Source organism: Salmo salar, chromosome 08 (assembly GCF_965601325.2).
Source record: "Salmo salar chromosome 08, fSalSal1, whole genome shotgun sequence".
Classification (NCBI taxonomy): domain Eukaryota; kingdom Metazoa; phylum Chordata; class Actinopteri; order Salmoniformes; family Salmonidae; genus Salmo; species Salmo salar.
Genome location: NC_138298.1, coordinates 7,772,136 through 7,794,379, shown reverse-complemented (window position 1 = coordinate 7,794,379; position 22,244 = coordinate 7,772,136). Strand labels below are relative to the sequence as shown.

The following is a 22,244-nucleotide window of genomic DNA, read 5'->3' as shown; positions in this document are numbered from 1 at the left end:
CTCAATTGTCTGTTTCTGCCCATTCACATGAATCAATTTTTATTCATTCACCTTACAATCTCAGTAGTACAATGGCAAAGTACTAATGTCATCATGTGTGCTGTGTGTGTCTGCATGCATGTATGTGATCTGTGTGTCTGTATGCTCTGTGTGCGTGTTTGTGTGTATGTGTGCATGTGCGTGTGTGTGTGTAGCCTTACCCAGTAGGGGTCTCCTCCCAGGTGTCCCACCATGATGACGAAAAGAGGCTGCTGGAGGAGAGCGAATAGCGCGCTGATCATCGACTGCATCCCCGTCAATGTCCCAAAGTGATTGGACGGATATCTGGAAGGGGCAGGATGTAATGGTTACCTCTCCAATCAAAACTGACTGACCTCTCCAATTTGTGACATTTGTGAATTGTATCAAATAATTTAGCCTTTCACTGCTATTGATATGCAACATAGTGTTTTCCAAATTGTGTAACGAACAATTCTCAAAGCTATCTGACACCTACGAATCTTACTGAGACGATCACAGCGTGGGTGTAATATGCTGGAAAGCAAACGTCCAGCAATGTGTTTAGTTGACGTTGTAATGTACTTACACAGCAGCATAGAGTCCTCCAGCACAGGAGTGGACGAAACCTCTGACCATGGTGTGGACGATGAAGGAAATTATCTGGGAGGGAGGGAAAGAGAGGAGAGAAAGAGATAGAGAAAGGGGGGTATTAGGAAAATAAAAGGATAGGGGGACGGAGAGGGAGAGAAATAGTTTATTTTATTTGGACAATTAAAAACACAATACAACCACACCTTGATACTGCTGCATTTAAAAATCATCAAGGATGACACACAAAAAAGTTCCATTGTGGCCCTCTTGAAAATACATGAAAACTAAATATATACACAACAAAATACATAATCTCATCAATAGAGAGGAAACAGTAAAAGTGATTTTCATTACAGTTGACTAAAACGAGACAAGATGAAATTATTTTTGACAAAAATCGGACTTCTAAGTGGACTGGACAAGAGTTTTTGGAGAGATTGAGAGCTTTTCTGTGATAACCACAATTAATATTAGCAGCACAGTCTCGCTTAACCCTTACACTTTCCCCAATGGATTTCAGAGCCAGGTTCTGTAGTCAATGTAGTCAAGTCTCAATCTTTTCCTCAGAGAAAACGGATTGATTCTAGCCCTTACCATTCAAAAGATACACTACATGACCAAAAGTATGTGGACACGTGTTCGTCGAACATCTCATTCCAAAATCACAGGCATTAAAATGGAGCTGGTCCCCCTCCTGCTGCTGTAATAGCCTCCACTCTTCTGGGAAGGCTTTCCACTAGATGTAGGAACATTGCTGCTGGGATTTGCTTCCATTCAGCCACTTGAGCATTGGTGAGGTCGGGCAATAACGCCTGGCTCGCAGTCGGCGTTCCAATTCATCCCAAAGGTGTTTGATGGGGTTGAGGTCAGGGCTCTGTGCAGGCCAGTCAAGTTTTTTCACACCGATCTCAACAAACCATTTCTGTATGAATCTCACTTTGTGCACGGGGGCATTGTCATTCTGAAACAGGAAAGGGCCTTCCCCAAACTGCTGCCACAAAGTTGGAAGCACAGAATCGTCTAGAATGTACTTTTATGCTATAGTGTTAGGATTTCCCTACACTGGAACTAAGGGGCCTAGCCCGAACCATGAAAAACAGCCACAGACCATTATTCCTCCTCCACCAAACTTTACAGTTGGCACTATGCATTTGGGCAGGTAGCGTTCTCCTGGCATCCACCAAACCCAGATTTGTCCATCTGACTGCCAGTTGGGGAAACGTGATTCATCACTTCAGACGTTTCCACTGCTCCAGAGTCTAATGGCGGCGAGCTTTACACCACTCCAGCCGACGCTTGGCATTGCGCATGGTAATCTTAGGCTTGTGTGCAGCTCCTCGGTCATAGAAACCCATTTCATGAAGCTCCCGACGAACAGTTCTTGTGCTGAAGTTGCGTTAAGAAACAGTTTGGAACTTGGTAGTGAGTGTTGTAACATAGGACAGACGATTTTTACGCGCTATGGGCTTCAGCACTCAACGGTTCCGTTCGGTGAGCTTGTGTGGGCTGCCATTGCTCTTAAACATTTGTACTTCACAATAACCGCAATAACAATAACAGCAATTTGATGGACTGACTTGTTGGAAAGGTGGCATCCTATGACAGTATCACGTTTAAAGTCACTGAGCTCTTCAGTAAGGCCATTCTTCTGCCAATGTTTGTCTATGGAGATGGCATGGCGGTGTGCTCGATTTTATTTGTTTGTCCTGTGGCTGAAATAGACGAATCAACTAATTTGAAGGGGTGTCCACATACTTATGTATATATAGTGTATGACCCATAATACCAGAGCTACATTTTTTTTACTTTCTATCTTGCATTGGTGGGTCGCATTTTACAATAATCAAGCATATCGCGGGCCGTACTAAAACTAGGCCACATGCGGACCGTACCGTTAACCATTTGTTTAGGCTACACCTTGTTCAGTCATGTTACCTCATTTGTTAGCTATAATTAACAACCTGGGGGCGCATTCAGTAGGATGCAACGTTTTGGAACGTTCAGATATAAATGCTATGTAGGACAAACATGCCTCTCTGACACTTTGAATAAGAACTAACATCTTATCTGTTGATGGAATTTATATCTGAAACGTTTGAGAACGTTTTGCAACTGAACATGACCCTGGCAGCCTATTCATTCATAGGTTGCATCACCGTCACTCGGTCGCGTCTTGCCATTGTTATGAACGTTCTCAAGGCGCCAGTTTACCGGTGGCGACATAGAGGTGCCCTTAAGTGGTGATAAGCCCATTCATTCTGGACAGAGGCTAACTACTGTTTTGTCTAAATTACACTACAGTGCCTGGAAATACGTTGACATTGCTAAAGTTTTCAAATATTTAGTAGGAAACATCTTTGCCAGCATTACCATCTCGTCAAATTTACTTTAAACCAGGCCTGGGCATAGGTCGGACTGGGGACCGTATGCGGCCCGCGACCTGATTCAATACGGACTGCGGAATCATGCTCAGATCACATAAAGAATTTGCAATAATAAAGTTTATAAAAACGTAAATACAAATGTTATTCAAATTAAAAGCCCAATGAATACTTGCCTTTGTGTAAGGATTTAACTCCCACTGCTTGTGGGACATTTATTTTGAAGGCACGTATAAATAAACAACTGCAAGATGACAGACAGTGACTGACAGGCGGACACACACGTCACAGTTACAAATAGTAGCTAGATAGAAATTGCACAAAAAAATAGTTTTTCAAAGATTTCAAAGAAATATGGAACGAAGGTTGAAAGACAAGGTAAAGGATTTCATCTATTTCTCCTTGGCCCTGGATGAGAGCAGTGATGCACGTGACAAGGCGTAGTTGTTGATATTTTTACGAGGCATAACCCCAGACTTTGAAATGACAGAGGAGCTTGCTTCAGTGCAGTCAATGAAGAGCACATCCACAGGGAAAGATTTATTGGAGGAGGTTAATAAGTGTGTGGCAAAGCTGGGACTGAGTTTTGAAAAGTTATCCAGTGTGACCACTGATGGGTGCCCAAACTTCACAGGAAAAAACGTTGGTCTTTTGAAAAGGATACAAGATCAAGTAGCTGAGCTGAACCCAGATCAGAAAATGATTTTCCTGCATTGCATTATTCATCAGTAGGTGCTCTGTAAATGTGTTCTGAAAATGAGCCATGTTGTGGATACAGTCACTAAAGTGGTAAACTTCATAAGAGCAAAATCTTTAAACCACAGGCAGTTTGTCTCACTGTTGGAAGAGACAGAGTCGGGTCATGCAGATCTCCTCTACCACCCAAATGTGAGATGGCTAAGTTTGGGGAAGGTGCTTAAAAGGGTGTGGGACCTGAAGTCGGAGATTGCTGAGTTTTTGCAAATGAAAGGAAAATATGTGGATTTCCCTCAACTGCAAGATAAAGAATGGTTGGCTGATTTTGCCTTCACCGTGGACATCATGGCCCTCATGAATGAACTGAATTCCAAACTACAAGGGAAGGGCCTTTTTCCACATCAGATGTACAGCCTTGTCAAAGCCTTCAAGGGAAAATTACTCCTCCTGACCCGCCAAGTAGAAGCCAACAATCTCACCCACCTTCCTACACTACTAGTCTGTTCCCTATCAGATGACCAGCGGGAGAAGTATACATCGCTGCTGCATGCATTGAACGGTGAGTTTTCTCGTCGTTTTGAGGATTTCAAAGTGTTGTAAAATTACATGCTGTTGGTCTCCTCTCCTTTCACCTTCAATATGGATAACGCTCCCACTGACCTGCAACTTGAGCTTATCGATCTTCAGTCTGATGCAGTAATTGGAGAACTATTCAAAACAATGTCATCTCTTGATGAAAAAAACTTTCCAAAGATTAGGAGTCATGCTCAGAAGATGTTTGTACTGTTTTGGTCAACCTATGTATGTGAACAGACATTTTCAGTGATGAAATATAACAAGTCAATGCACAGATCATCTCTTACTGACTCTCACCTCTCAGCAATCCTGCACATAGCGACGTCAGAAACTACACCTGACTTCACTGCTCTAGTCAATGCCCATCAGACAACTTCACTCCTCACACTGATTGACTAACGTAAACTCACCCCATTCCGTACCAATGTGAGCAACCGCGACATTCAAACGAGGCTGCAAAGAAAACTAATAGGACTGTAGCGACTGTGTTGAGTTAAAAATCTGGGGTGTGAACTACGTTTCTATTCAAGCGTTGATCGGTATGGTAATGGCTCTATAGTATTGGAGAAAAGTTGAGAAAACTGACCCTCTGTTACATTGTGACGTGTCATGCCGTAACGTACAGCACGCATAAAGCAACTATTTCTGTCTTACAATCTCTCTCCACCAGGTGTAGCACTTCTCTCATCGTTTAAAAACAAGAAATGGACAGTGACGGGGTAAGGTGGGATACCTAGTCATTTTTTGCATCGTCACTGCAAGCGATCATGACTCTCAAAAGCCGCTGTTTACTTCTGAAGATCACTTTAGCGCCGCCCTAAAAACCCGATTCAAACTCGACACAAACCTTCAAATAGGTATGTAATGACACATTATATAAACTCTTCATAGTGTTTTATTGACATTTTAGAGGCGATAAGGTGATAAGTTGGACAGATCGAGTGAAAAAAAGCCGTTTCCCCACACGACATCTCTCCTTCTCACTATCACGCATTAGTTTCGCTTCCCACCCGCCATTTTTAAAAAGACCCGACGGAGCTCATTGCCTTCTTGAATCATACAGAAACGGGCAGCGTGAAGGTCTCGTCATTGATTTTGTTGGAAAGGGGAGAAATTGTGCTTTACAATGGTATTGATATTACAGTTGATCTGGAAGTATTATGTTTTTTGGGCGCTAAAATAAGGTCAATTGTACGGACCAAGGCGATGTACAAGAGTGAGTTAGTTTACGTTAGTTTAAATGTAATGTTGAGCTCCCGCTCTTTTTTGTGTTTTTGTGCATACCCGTTAACAAGAGTTCTGTCCATGGTGCTGAATGCACAGTGTACTTTTCCCTCTGTGTAGTTCATTGCATGTTTAATAATGAAAATAACTACCAAAAGGAGAACATGGATGTGGTTTATTTCTGTGCATGTTAAAAAAGAAAAATAAGTAGCATATCTGAACGTGATTTACAGTAGATATATCTGTCAACACAGTCATACACATGATGTATAATCCTGTAATTTTATTCTGGCCCACGATGGAAAAAATATATTCTAATGTGGCCTTCCATGGAAAATAATTGCCCAGGCCTGTTTTAGACAGATGGCAATGTTGTAATTAGCTAGCTAGCAACGTTTGTCAAAAATAACTAGCAATGCTAACGTTAGCTAGCTAAAATCCGGTGGCCTCCCCTCAATCTTAGCTAGCAAACGTTATACTGCATCTAAAGTCAATCTGGCAACATCAAAATGATGACAAAAGGTTTTCCTACTAATTATTTGCCTCATTTTTGAATGTCATTGTATTTCCAAGCCACTGTAATGCAGTTTTGATCAAATCTTCTTCAGTGCTCATTGACAATGCACTAAGTAGAATGCTCAGTCAGGCATCAGTCCAAAACCAATGTTCAAAACAATATTGTGACGAAACATGCAAACATTTGGTGGCACAGAAAGAAATTCCCTAAATTCCTCTTGCCACTGCATTACCCTTATGAAAAAAGATTGCAGACAGAGTGCAGTATAACGGCAGTACAATACAGTATAACTACAGTTAAAGTGCAGTATGTTGCAAATACTGCGTCACAAATAACTGTTTTTTTTTACTACAGTAATTTTGCAGTGTAGCTGCAGTTTTACAGTACACTGCAGTACACTGCAGTTATTCTGCAATTACTGCATCTAGAATACCAGTTGACTGCAGTTACTGCACTTTTACTGCAGTTTCAAAACTGCAATAATTTTTGTAAGGGTATATCTGACTGGGTAAATAACTTTATTTTTAGGTAATGTGGACCAGGACTCGATTCGGACTCAAGGTTTAGTGACTTGACTACATCACTGGGCGAAACTGTCATTAGCTCCCATTCCAAAGTCATTAGCCCCCTTTCAGTGGTGGAAAAAGTACCCAATTGTAATACTTGAGTAAAAGTTAAGATACCTTAATAGAGAGTGACTCCAGTAAAAGTGAAAGTCACCCAGTAAAATACTACTTGAGTAAAAGTCTACAAGTAGTTGGTTATAAATATACTTAAGTATCAAAAGTATAAATCATTTCAAATTCCTTAAATTAAGCAAACCAGACAGACCCATTTTCTTATTCTTTTTAAATTCATGGATAGCTAGGGGCACAGTCCCAACACTCAGACGTCATTTAAAAAAACGAATCATGTGTGTTTAGTGAGTCCACCAAATCATGGGCAGTAGGGATGGCCAGGAATGTTCTCTTGATGAGTACATGAATCGGACCATTTTCCTGTCCTGCCAAGCATTTAAAATTTAACGAGTACTTTTGGGTGTCGGGGAAAATATATGGAGTAAAAAGTACATTATTTTCTTTAGGAATGTCATGAAGTAAATAAAAATAGTAAAGTAAAGTACAGATACCCCCAAAATGAATGAAATAGTACTTTAAAGTATTTTTACCTAAGTACTTTTACACCACTGCCCCCGTTATACTTTCAGACACCAATGTGGCAGCGGCGTCTGTGGAACGTTGAAAACAATGGCAATGACGTGTCATGACGTTGCCCTCTTTGGGTACAGCGAGCACAGTTGACCCCCCTCCCTCTGCACCAGGCCTTTTCTATGCACCATCCCCCGACCTCTATACTTCTGACACCAGGCTCTGTAAGAGCGGTCGTAAATTCCTATGAGGAGATTCTCTCCACATGGCCACAGTATAGAGAGAGTGGGTTTCATAGAGAACAAAGGAGTTCTTCCACCTCACAGAACTGGAGAACCGAACGACATTTATGTTCTGGAGAAGGTATATAAGATCGGTGAAGAATCCAGCTACGAACTGGTCCGTTTGGTACAATTTTGTGAAACCCATGAGAGACAATACCGCCACATTACCATAATCATGTTTATAGAAGAGTCTCAGGTATGAGACTTACATCTAATGGTTGTATAAAATGAATGAATAAGGATGAAGCTATTTGTGAAATTGTGTAATGTGATTTTGGACTGTTTAATGAAGGGAACTCCAATTCCTAAATCAGAGGACCGCCCATGAACACAGACAGGACCTGGCATCATGAGACAGCCTTTTTCTGCTCTTCCGAAGAAAACCTAGGTGGGGGTTTTATATCACCAGACCGAGCTTACCTCAATTACGAGATGGCTAAAGGTTGGAGACCGAGCTTACCTCAATTACGAGATGGCTAAAGGTTGGAGACCAGCTTACCTCGATAACGAGAGGGCCAAGGTTTGACCATGCATTCCTCTTGCTGAACTTTTAACCATACCACGTGGTTAAACTCTTAGACTATCGATACCGACAGAATAAGAACAAGTTTTTGATATGAATTACTAGTCTGCAGCTAGGAATTCGGTATCATTGAACGTGAAGACCGACAACCGCCGAAACATCTGTCCTATAACGACATTAATGAATGTCACTCTGATCTACCCATTCTAACCATGACAGAGAGAGAGAGGGCGGACAGACTCTCCAACAGAAACAAACTTTTCAACAGAGATCCCGACGACACACTGAGCGTAAATATATATATTGATTGCAATTGTTCCCGAATGAGTGAGCGTTCATGTGCAAAGGGTTAGCATTTCAATTGTTATAATTATCAACTCTGTAGTGCCTTCTCAGCTGACCCCCACCCCCCTTTTGTCTAACAAGCCGCCATGCCGGTTTAGCCCACTAGGGAACATTCTCCTATCATTTCCTTGTAACCATATCTACTGTTTGTTATGCATTTCTGTGAATTACCTAGTTAGTAAATAAATTATTTTAAGACAATTGATGTATGGATGACTCATAGTGAAGACTGGGTTCGTGCAGATAACCAACAATTTACGACGTTTGGAATGAGACTGACGTGAGGTAAAGAATACGTCATTAATTAGAAGACTAATTGATCAGATATTAAAATATCTGAAAGTTATATTAGGAAAAGTATAACTTTGTAATCTGAATATTTTCCTTGGTGCCCCGACTTCCTAGTTAATTACAGTTACATGATTAATCAGGTTAATCGCGTAATAATAATTACAGAGAGTTATTTGATAAATATGTCTTCAGTTTTAATGATGCCAAAGACACGACAGACGCGACCGAGTGGAGGAGGAGCAACCCATACTACTTTGCCAATACGGTACTTTGCGGCACCATCTGGTGCTACTCTCTCTCTCCCTGTGTTTGTGTGTATCTGTTTGTTTTGTATGTAATGTGCAATATCTATGTAGGCTGAATTAGACATTTACATGGCCAGATAATTCTTCTATATGTTTGTCAGGTTGTAGGATGTTATGCAGAAAAATATGTTCATAGGACAAGGCTATGTATGTTTGTGCATATGGAAGTCAGTGATTAATGTTTACTGTAGGTTAATGAGGCGATACAAATGTGATGTAACTAAAATGAAAGGGCATTTAGTTGACAAAAACGGCCCACAGTTTTCATCATTTTGACAATACAGTAACTAGTCTAAATCTTTATTCAAATAACAAATGTGACAGCCACGCATCCCTCCGGAGTCTTGTCTCATCGCTGCAACTCCCGTACGGATTCGGGAGAGGTAAAGGTCGAGAGCCGTGCATCCTTCGTAACAACCCTGCCAAGCCGCACTGTTTCTTGACACCGCTTAATCCGGAAGCCAGCCGCACCAATGTGTCGGAGGAAACACCGTACACCTGGCAACCGTGTCAGTGTGCATTGCGCCCGGTCCACCACAGGAGTCGCTATAGCACGATGGAACAAGAACATCCCCTAACCCGGACAACGGTGGGCTAATCGTGCGCCGCCCCATGGGTCTCCTGGTCGCGGCCAGCAGCGACGGAGCCTGGACTCATACCAGGATCTCTAGTGGCACAGCCTTAGACCACTGCGCCACTCGGGAGGCCCCCCATATATTTCTATCGAAACGTTCCACAAAGCGGGGGCCTGTTGAACGCACCCCAGGTGAGCTGTGTGCGGTAGGGTCATGTGGCTGTCTTCTTACCTGTACAGGCAGGTTGTCTATCATCTGGATGACTCCAAAGGTGACCAGTAGAAAGTTGGTGATGATGAAAGCGCGGATGGCGTTGGTCAGTTTCTGGATCTTCCTGTCTCTCTTCGGGGGTTCAGGTTGGCTGGAAAGAAGAGGTCAGGGATAAAATTAAAAAAATGTAAGCATGAGTAAAATACCAAGGGTTGTGTTTATTATGGAATGCCACAGAAGACATTTAAACATTTTATACAAAGGAAAGCGAAAATTAGCATTTTAGTCAGTTTTCTTTAGTTGGATGTCTGATGAACACAACCCGGCTCTCTCTCAACATGTCATGCTTGGTCCCTTCTGAATTATTTCTCCCTTAAAGAGAGTGGCGCAGCAGTCTAAGGCACATCATCTCAGTGCTAGAAGCGTCACTACAGACACCCTGGTTCAAATCCAGGCTGTATCACAACCAGCCATGATTGGGAGTCCCATAGGGTGGCGCACAATTTGCCCAGCGTTGTCCAGGTTTGGCCGGTGTAGGCCGTCATTGTAAATAAGAATTTGTTCTTAACTGACTTGCCTAGTTAAATAAAGGTTAAATAATAAATAATAAATAAAAGACAGCTGAGTGACCAATATTAGTCAACTGCTGTCCATGTCTCCATAGGGATGAACAGCTTATGTCGCCAGCTAGTGGTGATTTTGTATTAATGCATCCCAGGCACCAATAGACACATGCAAGGACATGCAGTTTACTAGGGGGGCCACGAATGACCAGGTGAATGTTTTACAATACCTAGGACCCAGAGATTTTCTTGGTGGGCTGTAAGTGTAAACACTGTCCAATCAGCATGATGGATGAGATGGGTGGTTTGTAACTGAAGTTCCTACGTTCTCTCTCTCTCTCTCCTTGTTCCGCTCTCTCTCTGTTTCACTCTGTTACACACATGCGTGCACACACACACACACACACACGTGCACGCACACACGCACACCTCTGGTCTACGTCGCACTCCTTCATCCTCCAGTCCATGATGTAGCCAATCAGAGGACAGGTGAGCAGGCAGAGCAGCTGCAGAGAGCCAAACACTGACGAGTAGAAACCCACTAAGGAGAGGAGACACACGGTCAGAAAACACACACACGTACGTACATGTGCACATACACAGTCACTATACATTACCACACACACACACACACACACTTTCTCTCACACACCCGAATGCACGCACGCACACATGCACAAATGCACCTCTCTCTCACACACACACACACACACACACACACACACACACACACACACACACACACACACACACACACACACACACACACACACACACACACACACACACACACACCGTCCTTCTCCTCTACATGGACACAACGACAACATATCCAAAGCTACCAAGTTCCCAGAACACGCCAGCGGCTGGTTGGAGGGGCTATAGGAGGACGGACTCATTGTAATAGCTTCCAATATCAAACAAGGATCTTTCTGTTTCGTTCTCTCACCTTGTTGCTCTGCCTCCATCAATAGATCGTTAGAGGCTGAAAACAAAAAACACACAGAAAGTCATGGAAGTCACAAATTCCCACCCACTAACATCATAACAAATCACAGATGCCATTCTCCGACAACTGTGACCATTCGGCGCCACAGATATTCAAGTCAACTTTTATTTTATCATCACAATATACTTTACAAAAAAATAAAGATTAAGATATGTGACAGAATAAAGATTTGGCAGACTAACCACTGCGCTTATGTTTTGTTTAACATCACTTGAAGTGAAACAGAATGTGAGCTATTACGAAATCAGTCTGGTTTCACAAGGCAAATGGGACAGTGCCCACAACTTCAAGCCTTTACAAGTGATTGGTCCTTACGGTGTGGGTCGCCATGGGTAACCAGGAACTCCAGAATCTTGTTCATGGCGCCCATAAAGAAGATGATGCGTAGCTGGGTCATCGCCATGGTGATGAGACTCCACAGGAAGATGGGCGAGCAGACTGAACTGCGGAAAGGAGGGCCACCTGTCAGGGAAAGAAGGGGAGGTGCGGGGATAAGAATTAAACATGAGATGATGACACTTGGCTAAATTACTTTCTCAATTTCTCAATTTTTATTAAAAAGTTGAACAGATTAAAGTAGGGTTGAGCTCAATATCGTCCATTTATTCTGGTTGGTGAGTGAAGCCCTGGAAGACCAGCTCTGACCGGTTCTGACCAGTTCCATTTAACTGTATCCGGTTCTAAGCAGTTATGTCTAGATCTGACTGGTTCTAACTGTTTTTGTTGTGATCCCATGCTATTCCTCACCCTGTGTCTGTTCTCCAGTTGGGAGCTGCTCTGACGAGGGATCTGGTTCCTGCTGCTTCGCAGCCATCTTCTTTTCCATCGTGGTCTCATGACTGTAGAATCTGTCCCCCGTCACCTTGTCATCCATCACCATGCCACTCAGCTTCACCTCCTTACTGTGGGAGCAAGGGGGCAAGGTGGGAGGGAGGAGAGGAGATGAGAGGAGAGGAGAGGAGAGGAGAGGAGAGGAGAGGAGAGGAGAGGAGAGGAGAGGAGAGGAGAGGAGAGGAGAGGAGAGGAGAGGAGAGGAGAGGAGAGAGAGAGAGAGAGAGAGTGAGAGAGAGAGAGAAAAAAACTCCCTCTGTTATTCAATGATTTTGGGTTACTGTAACAGTCTTTAACGTTAGAGTTAAGTCATGTAATGTTGTGTTATGATAGTAACGTTGTCATGGAGACTGACGTGTAGCTGATGTCCTCAGGTGCGGGGAAAGACTCCACCGGCCAATTAAGGAAGCAGTTGAGGAAGACGAGACCGGCTAGCCCCGACCACACCCACATAATCACCCTGAAGGACACACCTAGATCATAGATCAACTGGAGAGAAGAAACAGAGGGTGGGAGAGAGAGAAGTATGGGAAAGAGGTTCGCAAATTCAACTATAATATATCACGATATCAAGTAAAGCCATAAGGTAATGCCTTTCGGTGAATCCTCAATCAATCAACAAACCAATCAACATTTGTCCCAAGGTGCTTACCGTAACAAACACGGACCTAAACACCCAGAGGGAACTGAGGAGTAACTCTCCTACCTTGACTCCAGGGAAGGTGACGGCTGAAGAGGCGTAGGAGCCGATCATTAGAGACAGGATGGTGGAGCGCACGTTCCCAAACATGTTGGGCAACTAGGAGACAGAGAGAAGGGGTAGGGGGGGAGACGGAGAGGTAGCAAGAGGGGAAACAGCGAGAGTGGGAGATAGAAGAGAGGGAGGGAGAGGAAGACAGACAAAGATCACAGCTGAGCAGTGACTGTTAACTGAATCTGGCATTTTTTGCAAATTGATGGAAAATGAAACGCAGAAATATCAAATGTGCATATCTATTCACACCCCTGAGGCAATACTTTGTAGAAACACCTTTGGGGGCGATTACAGCTCGGAGTCTTTCTGGGTAAGGCTCTAAGAGCTTTGCACACCTGGATTGTACAATATTTGCCCATTATTTTATTTTTTAAATCAACTCTGTCAAGTTGATTGTTGATCATTGCCAGACAGGCATTTCAAATCAAATCAAATTGTGTTTGTCACATGCGCCAAATACAACAGGTGTAGACCTTACAGTGAAATGCTTACGTACAAGCCCTTAACCAACAACACTTTAAGAAGTTAAGAAATGTTTAAGTAAAAAATAGATAAGTAAAAAATAGAAAATAAAAGTAACAAATAATTAAACAGCAGCAGGTAAATAACAAGTGAGGCTATATACAGGGGGTGCTGGTACAGAGTCAATGTGCGGGGGCACTGGTTAGTCGAGGTACTATGTACATGTAGGTAGAGTTATTAAAGTGACTATACATAAATAATAAACAGAGTAGCAGCAGCGTAAAAGAGGGGTCTGGGTAGCCCTTTGATTAGCTGTTCAGGAGTCTTATGTCTTGGGGGTAGAAGCTGTTAAGAAGCCTTTTGGACCTAGACTTGGGGCTCCGGTACCGCTTGCCGTGCGGTAGCAGAGATACAGTCTATGACTAGGGTGGCTGGAGTCTTTGACAATTTTCATGTCTTTCCATAGATTTTCATGCCGATTTAAGTCAAAACCTTCAACATTGTCTTGGTAAGCAACTCCAGTTTAGATTTGGCCTTGTGTTTTAGGTTATTGTCCAACTTAAAGGTGAATTAATCTCCCAGTGTATGTTGGAAAGCAGACTGAACCAGGTTTTCCTTTAGGATTTTGCGTGCACTTATAGCTGTATTCCGTTTCTTTTTATGAGATTTTTTTTTTTCTTCCCTAGTCCTTGACGATGACAAGCATACCCTCAACATGATGCAGCCACCACCACACTTGAAAATATATGATAAATATACAATGTGATGTTGTGTTGGATTTTCCCCAACCATAACACTTTGTATTCAGAACAAAAAAGTTCATTTCTTTGCCACATTTTTTGCCGTATTACTTAATTTCCTTGTTGCAAACAGGATGCATGTTTTGGAATATTTTTATTCTGTAGAGGCTTCCTTCTTTTCACTCTAATTTAGCTTAGGTCATTGTGGAGTAACTACAATGTTGTTGATCCATCCTCAGTTTTCTTCTATCACTGCCATTAACCTCTGTAACTGTTTTAAAAGTCACCATTGACCTCATGGTGAAATCCGTGACCGCTTTCCTTTCTCTCCGGCAACTGTTAGGATGGACACCTGTATCATTGTCGTGACTGGGTGTATTGATACACGATCCAAAGTGTAATTCATAACTACACCATGCTCAAAGTGATATTCAGTGTCTGCTTTTTAAATATTTTTTTTTTTTTACAATTCTACCAATCGGTGCCGTTCTTTGCGAGGCATTGACAAACCTCCCTGGTTTCGTGGTTGAATCTGTGCTTGAGATTCACTATTCGGTTTAGGGACCTTACAGATAATTGTATGTGTGAGGTACAGAGATGGGGTAGTCATTCAAAAATCATATTAACCACTATTATTGAACATGCAACTTATTATGTGATTTGTTAAGCACATTTGTACTCCTGAACTTATTTAGGCTTGTCATAACAATGGGTTGAATACTTATTGACTCAAGAGATTTCAGCTTTACATCTTTTATAAAATAAAAAAAACATTTCTAGAAACAAAATTCCACTTTGACATTATGGGGTATTGTGTGTAGATCAGTGACACAAAATCTAAATGTAATCCATTTTAAATTCAGGCTCTAACAGCAAAATTGGGGAAAAGTAAAGGGGTGTGAATATTTCCTGAAGGCACTGGAAGTGCTCAAGATGCAATTCTATGAAAGAAACACCAGGTGGTCATATGAGCTGTTCATCTTTATGGAGAGGGTCCTAATATGCAGCTTCGCAACATGTGTTAGGTCAGTTACTCTGCTGCTTTAGAAGACACATGCTAGCCCGAGGCAAGTGGAATAGCCTTGGTTTGTATTCACAGCCTCTGACTTGGTATATAATATTGCTACACAGTACAAGGTTAATTTTAGACATTTCTTGGTTGCTGGCACTTTTACAAAACTAACGGTTTAACAAAGGGAAAAGGTAGAAAATGTGGACATACGGGGTTATGAATGAACAAATGCCATACAAGAAGTCTTGTCGTTGCCTTCCTATTTTCCTCACTCATTCTCTCCTTTCTCTTTTCTCTGTTGGAGGACGTTGTGCAAGTACTGAGTGTCTGCGTGCCAAAAATGCTTTTTTTTTGTTGTTGCTGTGAACGTGTGTGTGCGTGAAATTGTGCAGGTGGCACAGTAGAAGCAGTGTCCTCCTTAACCTGCTGAAGTAATACCCAACACAAACAGCTGTGAATATTTACCCCTATGTCGTGCCAACGACACTGTGCCAGTGCCAGCCTACGCAGATAAAAAGACACACAGATAATACCGTACATCACATCAGGCTGTGTGTCAGCACCACTCTCCCTTTGGAAAACATCGCCTGACCTCGCGAGCTTACATGAATGTTCGCTGCACGGAGCGGTAATTAGTTCAAGTTAAATCTAGTGACAACACATACTGTGTCACCACACTGAGCTTAAATACATACCAGAATTGTGACACAATTTCTCTATGGGGGCTTAAATCAAATTTATGTGATTAGCCTTTTTGTACATTGTATATAAACGTACAGACTCAGAGCTACAGCACTGTTTGCACTTCTCTATATAGATATGTGTTACGATTTGAAGTAGCACCCTATTCACAATATAGTGCACTACCTTTGACCACTATGTAGGGAATATGGTGCCATTTCGGATGCAAACTATGTCACTCCACACTGTGCCAAGCTGAGCTTAAAGAGATATATCAAACACCATTGTGCTAACCTCTATTTAAAGATGTGCATTACAACCGGAATCTATGTAATCTATGTAAACAAGTTATAGAAATCATTTATAGAAATAATAACTCTGTATATCTTTCCCCTCTGTCATCCCTTCACTATCAGTTCAATTCAAATCTGAAAATAGGAAAAGGGTGGGAATTACCACTCCTTTAAAAAAAAGATATTCTTCTGATGCTTGGGCAGTTATCTCTCTTTAACAATTAAATGCGAAATGGTATAAAAAAAAACACAAAAAAAACAGGAAGAAGCAAAACACACACACACACTTTGACACCCTATTTCCAGTTGGTTACTAAGTTTAACTGAGGACATACTGCTGTCCTCCCCACCTTCCTATCCCTCTCCTCCTCCTTATCCCGCTCTCTCCCTCTCTAGATCTTTCCTGCTTTCCACAACAGTCTCTCTCCCTGTTTTTCCATTCTTATCACCCCCCCCCCAATTTAACCCTGCTGATAGTGACATACTAGCCAGTACCACAGTTTTCCAGACCAAGTGACCTGACCAGGAACAACCCTGTGCCCTACACTTACTATATAGAACCCCTACACTTACTATATAGAACCCCTACACTTACTATATAGAACCCCTAGGGTTCTGATTAAAGAACCCTACAAAAGGGTTCTATATAGAACCTTAAGGGTTGCTATATGAAGTGATAGAACCATTTTTGGTACTACATAGAAACCTTTCTCCTAAGAGTGTAGTTTTAGCCAATAACTAGGGCCTGCAGTTTTCCCTGGTCAGGTCTTGGCAGAGGTACGGATAAAGTCGCCCCATGACCATGACCATTTTTTCTCCAGGTCCTGTAGGTCAGTGTATGGGTAATGGCTGAGCTCCAGCTCGTTCTTAATGACCAATCGGAGGTATTCAGGGGCCTCAGCTACGTGGCCCCCACACACACTACCATGGACATGGACTGACAGACAGAGACAGGCAGACAGAACCAAAGGTTGACACTATTTAGGTGGATAGAACGAAAGAGTCAATGACTAGGAGGGAAACGTGTGAGGCGTTTGCCATGTCATGCAGTGCTCTACAGTGTAACCATTTACTTGCATATGCTCCTAAATATTTTTGCTGCGACCTGGAATTTTAATTTAGGAGCACCAGTGCGCCAACATTTTTGGGCGATTCTGGCTTCATTACCTCCTTTATTTTTCATTGTGCTCCTAAATTACATTTTTCATCTTAGGCGCACACATGCTCTTTGTCAAAAAAAAGGTCAGCATAGAGCCCTGTCATGTGTGGGTATCAGAGGAGGCTGGTGGGAGGAGCTATAGGAGGATGGGCTCATTGTAATGGCGGGAATTAAATGAATGGAACGGTCTCAAACACACCCAACATACGGAAACCAATGTTTGACTCCGTTCCATTAATTCCATTCCAGCCATGACAATGAGCCCGTCCTCCTATAGCCCCTCCCACCAGCCTCCACTGGTGGGTATGTGTACATGTACGTGTGTGAAAGAGGCAGAGAGGGAGTGAGAGAGAGGTAGAGGGACAGATAGAGAGGTAGAGGGACCGACAGAGAGGTAGAGGGACAGATAGAGAGGTAGAGGGACAGATAGAGAGGTAGAGGGACAGATAGAGAGGTAGAGGGACCGACAGAGAGGTAGAGGGACCGACAGAGAGGTAGAGGGACCGACAGAGAGGTAGAGGGACCGACAGAGAGGTAGAGGGACCGACAGAGAGGTAGAGGGACCGACAGAGAGGTAGAGGGACCGACAGAGAGGTAGAGGGACAGATAGAGGTAGAGGGACCGACAGAGAGGTAGAGTGACAGAGAGAGGGGTAGAGAGACAGAGAGAGGGTAGGAAGATGGGTGAACTTGAGAAAAAGCAGGGAGCTTTAAAAACAGAATCAGAACAACATTCTACAAGAACAAAAAAAGATTGCCCTGGAGAATGTAAGGTCATATAGCTCATGTACCTAATATTGACTGACTGACGGATTGACGGACGGACGTGTGATTTAGGTCAATGGAACGAAAGGGCCTTGACCACCTGGAACTACTGGTACAGACGGAACTACTGGTATAGACCCGGAGGGTTACAGTGTGTGTGTATATATAGAGGAAAAGAAAGAGATATACAGTAGAGAGAGAGAGGGGGGGTAGAGAGAGGGGGAGAGGGAGATAGACAGAGGGTGGAGAGAGGGAGAGACGCGTGTCCTTGTGTGTTTTGGGAAGGGGTGGGGGGCAGGGACGAGTGTGTCAACAGCCCAGTGATCTGATTGGCCGACGGACGTGTGCCAGAATTTAGAGCCAGGAGCAGAACAGCATGTGCCGTGGAGACTCTGAATGGCCAACACACACACACACACACACACACACACACACACACACACACACACACACACACACACACACACACACACACACACACACACACACACACACACACACACTATTAATCACATTTATACGCAAAGAAAAACTAAAATACACACATACTATACAGAAAAAAGTATACATCCTCCCAAAACACCAACAGACAAAAATATACAGTAATATAGCGTATAATAGTAATAGCTACAGTATGCCTTATACAGTGCATTCGAAAAGTATTCAGACCCCTTGACTTTTTCCACATTTTGTCACGTTACAGCCTTATTCTAAAATTGATTAAATTACTTTTTTTGCTTATCAATTTACACACAATAATTACGCAGCGAAAACAGGGTTTTAAATGTATAAAAAATTTAAAACAGAAATACCTTATTTACATAAGTATTCAGACCCTTTGCTATGAGACTCTAAATTGAGATCAGGTGCATCCTGTTTCCATTTATCATCCTTGAGATGTTTCTACAACTTTTTTGATTGGAGTCCACCTGTGGTAAATTCAATTGATTGGAAATTATTTGGAAAGGCACACAACTGTCTAAATCATGTTCCACAGTTGATAGTGGATGACAGAGAAAAAAACCAAGCCATGAGGTCATAGGGATTGTCTGTAGAGCTCCGATACAGGATTGTGTCGAGGCACAGATCTGGGAAAGGGTACCAAAATATTTCTGCAGCATTGAAGGTCTCCAAGAGCACAGTGGCCTTCATCAGTGGAACACGTTTGGAACCACCAAGACTCTTCCTAGAGCTGGCAGCACAGCCAAACTGAGCAATCGGGAGAGAAGGCCCAAGAACCCAATGGTCACTCTGACAGAGCTCCAGAGTTCCTCTGTGGAGATGGGAGAACCTTCCAGAAGGACAACCATCTCTGCAGTACCCCACCAATCAGGCCATTATGGTAGAGTGGCCAGACAGAAGACACTCTTCAGAAAAAGGTTCATAACAGCTGCTTGGAGTTTGCCAAAAGGCACCTAAAGGACTCTCAGACCGTGAGAAACAAGATTCTCTGGTCTGATGAAACCAAGATTGAACTATTTGACCTGAATGCCAAGCGTCATGTCTGGAGGAAACCTGGCACCATCCCTATGGTGAAGCATGGTGTTGGCAGCATCATGCTGTGGGGATACATTTCAGTGGTAGGGACTGTGAGACTAGTCAAGATCGAGGGAAGATGAACGGCGCAAAGTACAGAGAGATCCTTGATGAAAACCTGCTCCAGAGCGCTCAGGACCTCAGACTGGGGCGAAGGTTCACCTTTCAACAGGACAACGACCCTAAGCAAACAGCCAAGACAACACGAGTGGCTTCGGGACAAGTCACTGAATGTCCTTGAGTGGCCCAGCCAGAGCCTGGACTTCAACCCTATCGAACATCTCTGGAGAGACCTGAAAATAGCTGTGCTGCAATGCTCCCCATCCAACCTGACAGAGCTTGAGAGGATCTGCAGAGAAGAATGGGAGAAACTCCCCAAATACAGGTGTGCCAAGATTGTAGCGTCATTGTCAAGAAGACTCGAGGCTGTAATCGCCGCCAAATGTGCTTCAATAAAGTACTGAGTAAAGAGTCTGAATACTTATGTAAACGTGATATTTCAGTTTTTTTAAAACCTGTTTTTACTTTGTCCTTTTGGGGTATTGTGTGTAGGGAAACAAACGATTTAATCCATTTTAGAATAAGGCTGTAACGTCACAAAATGTGGAAAAAGTCAAGGGTTCATATAGTGGGTATATTGTTGATATACAGTGGGTATATTGTTGATATACAGTGGGTATATTGTTGATATACAGTGGGTATACGGTTGACATACAGTGGGTATACTGCTGATATACTGTAAATGTGTACATCTACTGTATCAGTATGAATGTATCTACATGCAGAGACATGAACAGAGTGCAAATGCAGTAGAGTGCAGTTATTTTGTGTACAGTCCAGAGATGACTTAAAGCGGGGTGCAGCATAGACTGCAGTCCTTTAGTCTCTATGGGCCACAGCACGCGGTAAGAAACTTTTCAGGTGACGGGAGGTTTTGGTCATGAGGGGTGGGAGGAGCTATAGGAGAAGGGGCTCATTATAATGGCTGGAATGGAAGGAATGGAATGGAGACAAACGTGGTTTCCATATGTTTGATACCGTTCCATGAATTCCATTCCAGCCATTACAATGAGTCCGTCCTCCTATAGCCCCTCCAACCAGCCGCTGGCGTGTTCTGGGAACTTGGTAGCTTTGGATATGTTGTCGTTGTGTCCATGTAGAGGAGAAGGACGGTGTGTGTGTGTGTGTGTGTGTGTGTGTGTGTGTGTGTGTGTGTGTGTGTGTGTGTGTGTGTGTGTGTGTGTGTGTGTGTGTGTGTGTGTGTGTGTGTGTGTGTGTGGTGTGTGTGTGTGTGCGTGCGTGTGTGTGTGTGTGCGCATGTCTTACCGTGAGGGAGGTGAAGGTGAGGCAGATTCCTCCGAAGCCATTGAAGGAGACTGCGATGAAAATGAGGGCCGAGAGTACTGGAGGAGGAGGAGGAGCAGAAGGAGGAAGGAGGAGACAAGAGGAAGAGGACAGAGTTAGTGAGATCTGTGTGTGCAGTGTAATGTAATAAGCAGATGTGTTTTAATGTGATTTTTATGTACATTTAGTGTTCATTTACAGTGACTTACAGTGGCTTAGGATTCTTACCTTCAGGGTTATAGGCAGCTCCGGCTATCATGGCACAAGAGAAAGCAAAACACGCACTGCAAGAGAGAGAGTTGCTGACTGATGCTGACTGATGGAAGATAATGATGATGACTATGGTCATGACGATGAACATGATAATTGTTTAAATAATTATGACGATGACAATGCTCAATGGTATTTGTGATGATGATGATGATTGCAATAATAATGATGATGATGACAATGACAGTGTTAATCGTTGTTGATTTACTATTACTATAATGATGATGGCAATGACGATGATGATGTGTCCCGTCTTTTACCTGCCGAGGAGGCGGAGTGGGCGGGGCCCGTACTTGTCCATCAGGATACCTAGCGGCAGAGTGGCTGCACTCAGCAGGAAGGAGCCAATGGTAAAGCCCAGATTCAACATCTCTTCCTGGTCCACGCAGCTATGCCAGATACCACTGTCCCACGAACTGATGTTACTGAACACTGTCTCATTGTCTGGGAGGGGGGGTGGAGAGAAGTGAAGAAAGAGAGGGGGGAGAAGGAGAAGGGTAAGGTGGAGAGAGAGAGTGAGAGAGTGAGGGGGAGAAAGGTAGGGAGGTGGAGAGAGAGAGGGGGGAGCAGGAGAAGGGTAAGGAAGGGGATGAGAGAGGGGGGAGTTGAGAACTATACAAGACACAGGAAACCACATGTGCTATAGACATATCTATCTATGGACGTATACAGCGGTGAATCCCAAGGTCCACTGCAGTTGAATTTTCACTTAGTCATGCATTGATATCAGTGGTAGTTAGGATTCACGCCACAGTATCTATGCACAGGTTTATGTATACCTGGGGTCAATTCCATTTCAATTCCAGACAATTCAGGAAGTACTCTGAAATTCTGTTCAGTACTTTTCAATGAGAAACATTTTGAATTGGCATTTGGTCTATTTTCTGAATTGACTGGAATTTAAATGGTATTGAACCCAACCCTGAAGTATACAGTATCCCTTAGTATGGAATTGACCTCAACCCTGAAGTATACAGTATCACTTAGTATGGAATTGACCTCAACCCTGAAGTATACGGTATCCCTTAGTATGGAATTGACCTCAACCCTGAAGTATACAGTATCCCTTAGTATGGAATTGACCTCAACCCTGAAGTATACGGTATCCCTTAGTATGGAATTGACCTCAACCCTGAAGTATACGGTATCCCTTAGTATGG

The 22,244-nt window shown here is 43.1% G+C and overlaps 1 protein-coding gene and 1 pseudogene across 1 annotated transcript in view; one reads left to right on the top strand and one right to left on the bottom strand.

Moving 5' to 3' along the window:
• Nucleotides 1-22,244, bottom strand: part of slc43a1b (solute carrier family 43 member 1b) — a 36,506-nt gene that overhangs the window by 2,161 nt on the left and 12,101 nt on the right. Inside the window, exons 3-14 of the mRNA XM_014208952.3 lie at nt 21,345-21,528; nt 21,043-21,098; nt 20,797-20,873; nt 12,776-12,868; nt 12,425-12,558; nt 11,986-12,140; nt 11,554-11,700; nt 11,179-11,214; nt 10,659-10,770; nt 9,688-9,817; nt 587-660; nt 201-324 (exon numbers count right to left, since the gene is read on the bottom strand). Coding sequence (XP_014064427.1) covers nt 201-324; nt 587-660; nt 9,688-9,817; nt 10,659-10,770; nt 11,179-11,214; nt 11,554-11,700; nt 11,986-12,140; nt 12,425-12,558; nt 12,776-12,868; nt 20,797-20,873; nt 21,043-21,098; nt 21,345-21,528 — 1,322 coding nt within the window. The remainder of the gene's footprint in view (nt 1-200; nt 325-586; nt 661-9,687; nt 9,818-10,658; nt 10,771-11,178; nt 11,215-11,553; nt 11,701-11,985; nt 12,141-12,424; nt 12,559-12,775; nt 12,869-20,796; nt 20,874-21,042; nt 21,099-21,344; nt 21,529-22,244) is intronic.
• Nucleotides 2,053-4,268, top strand: LOC145881506 (general transcription factor II-I repeat domain-containing protein 2A-like; annotated as a pseudogene).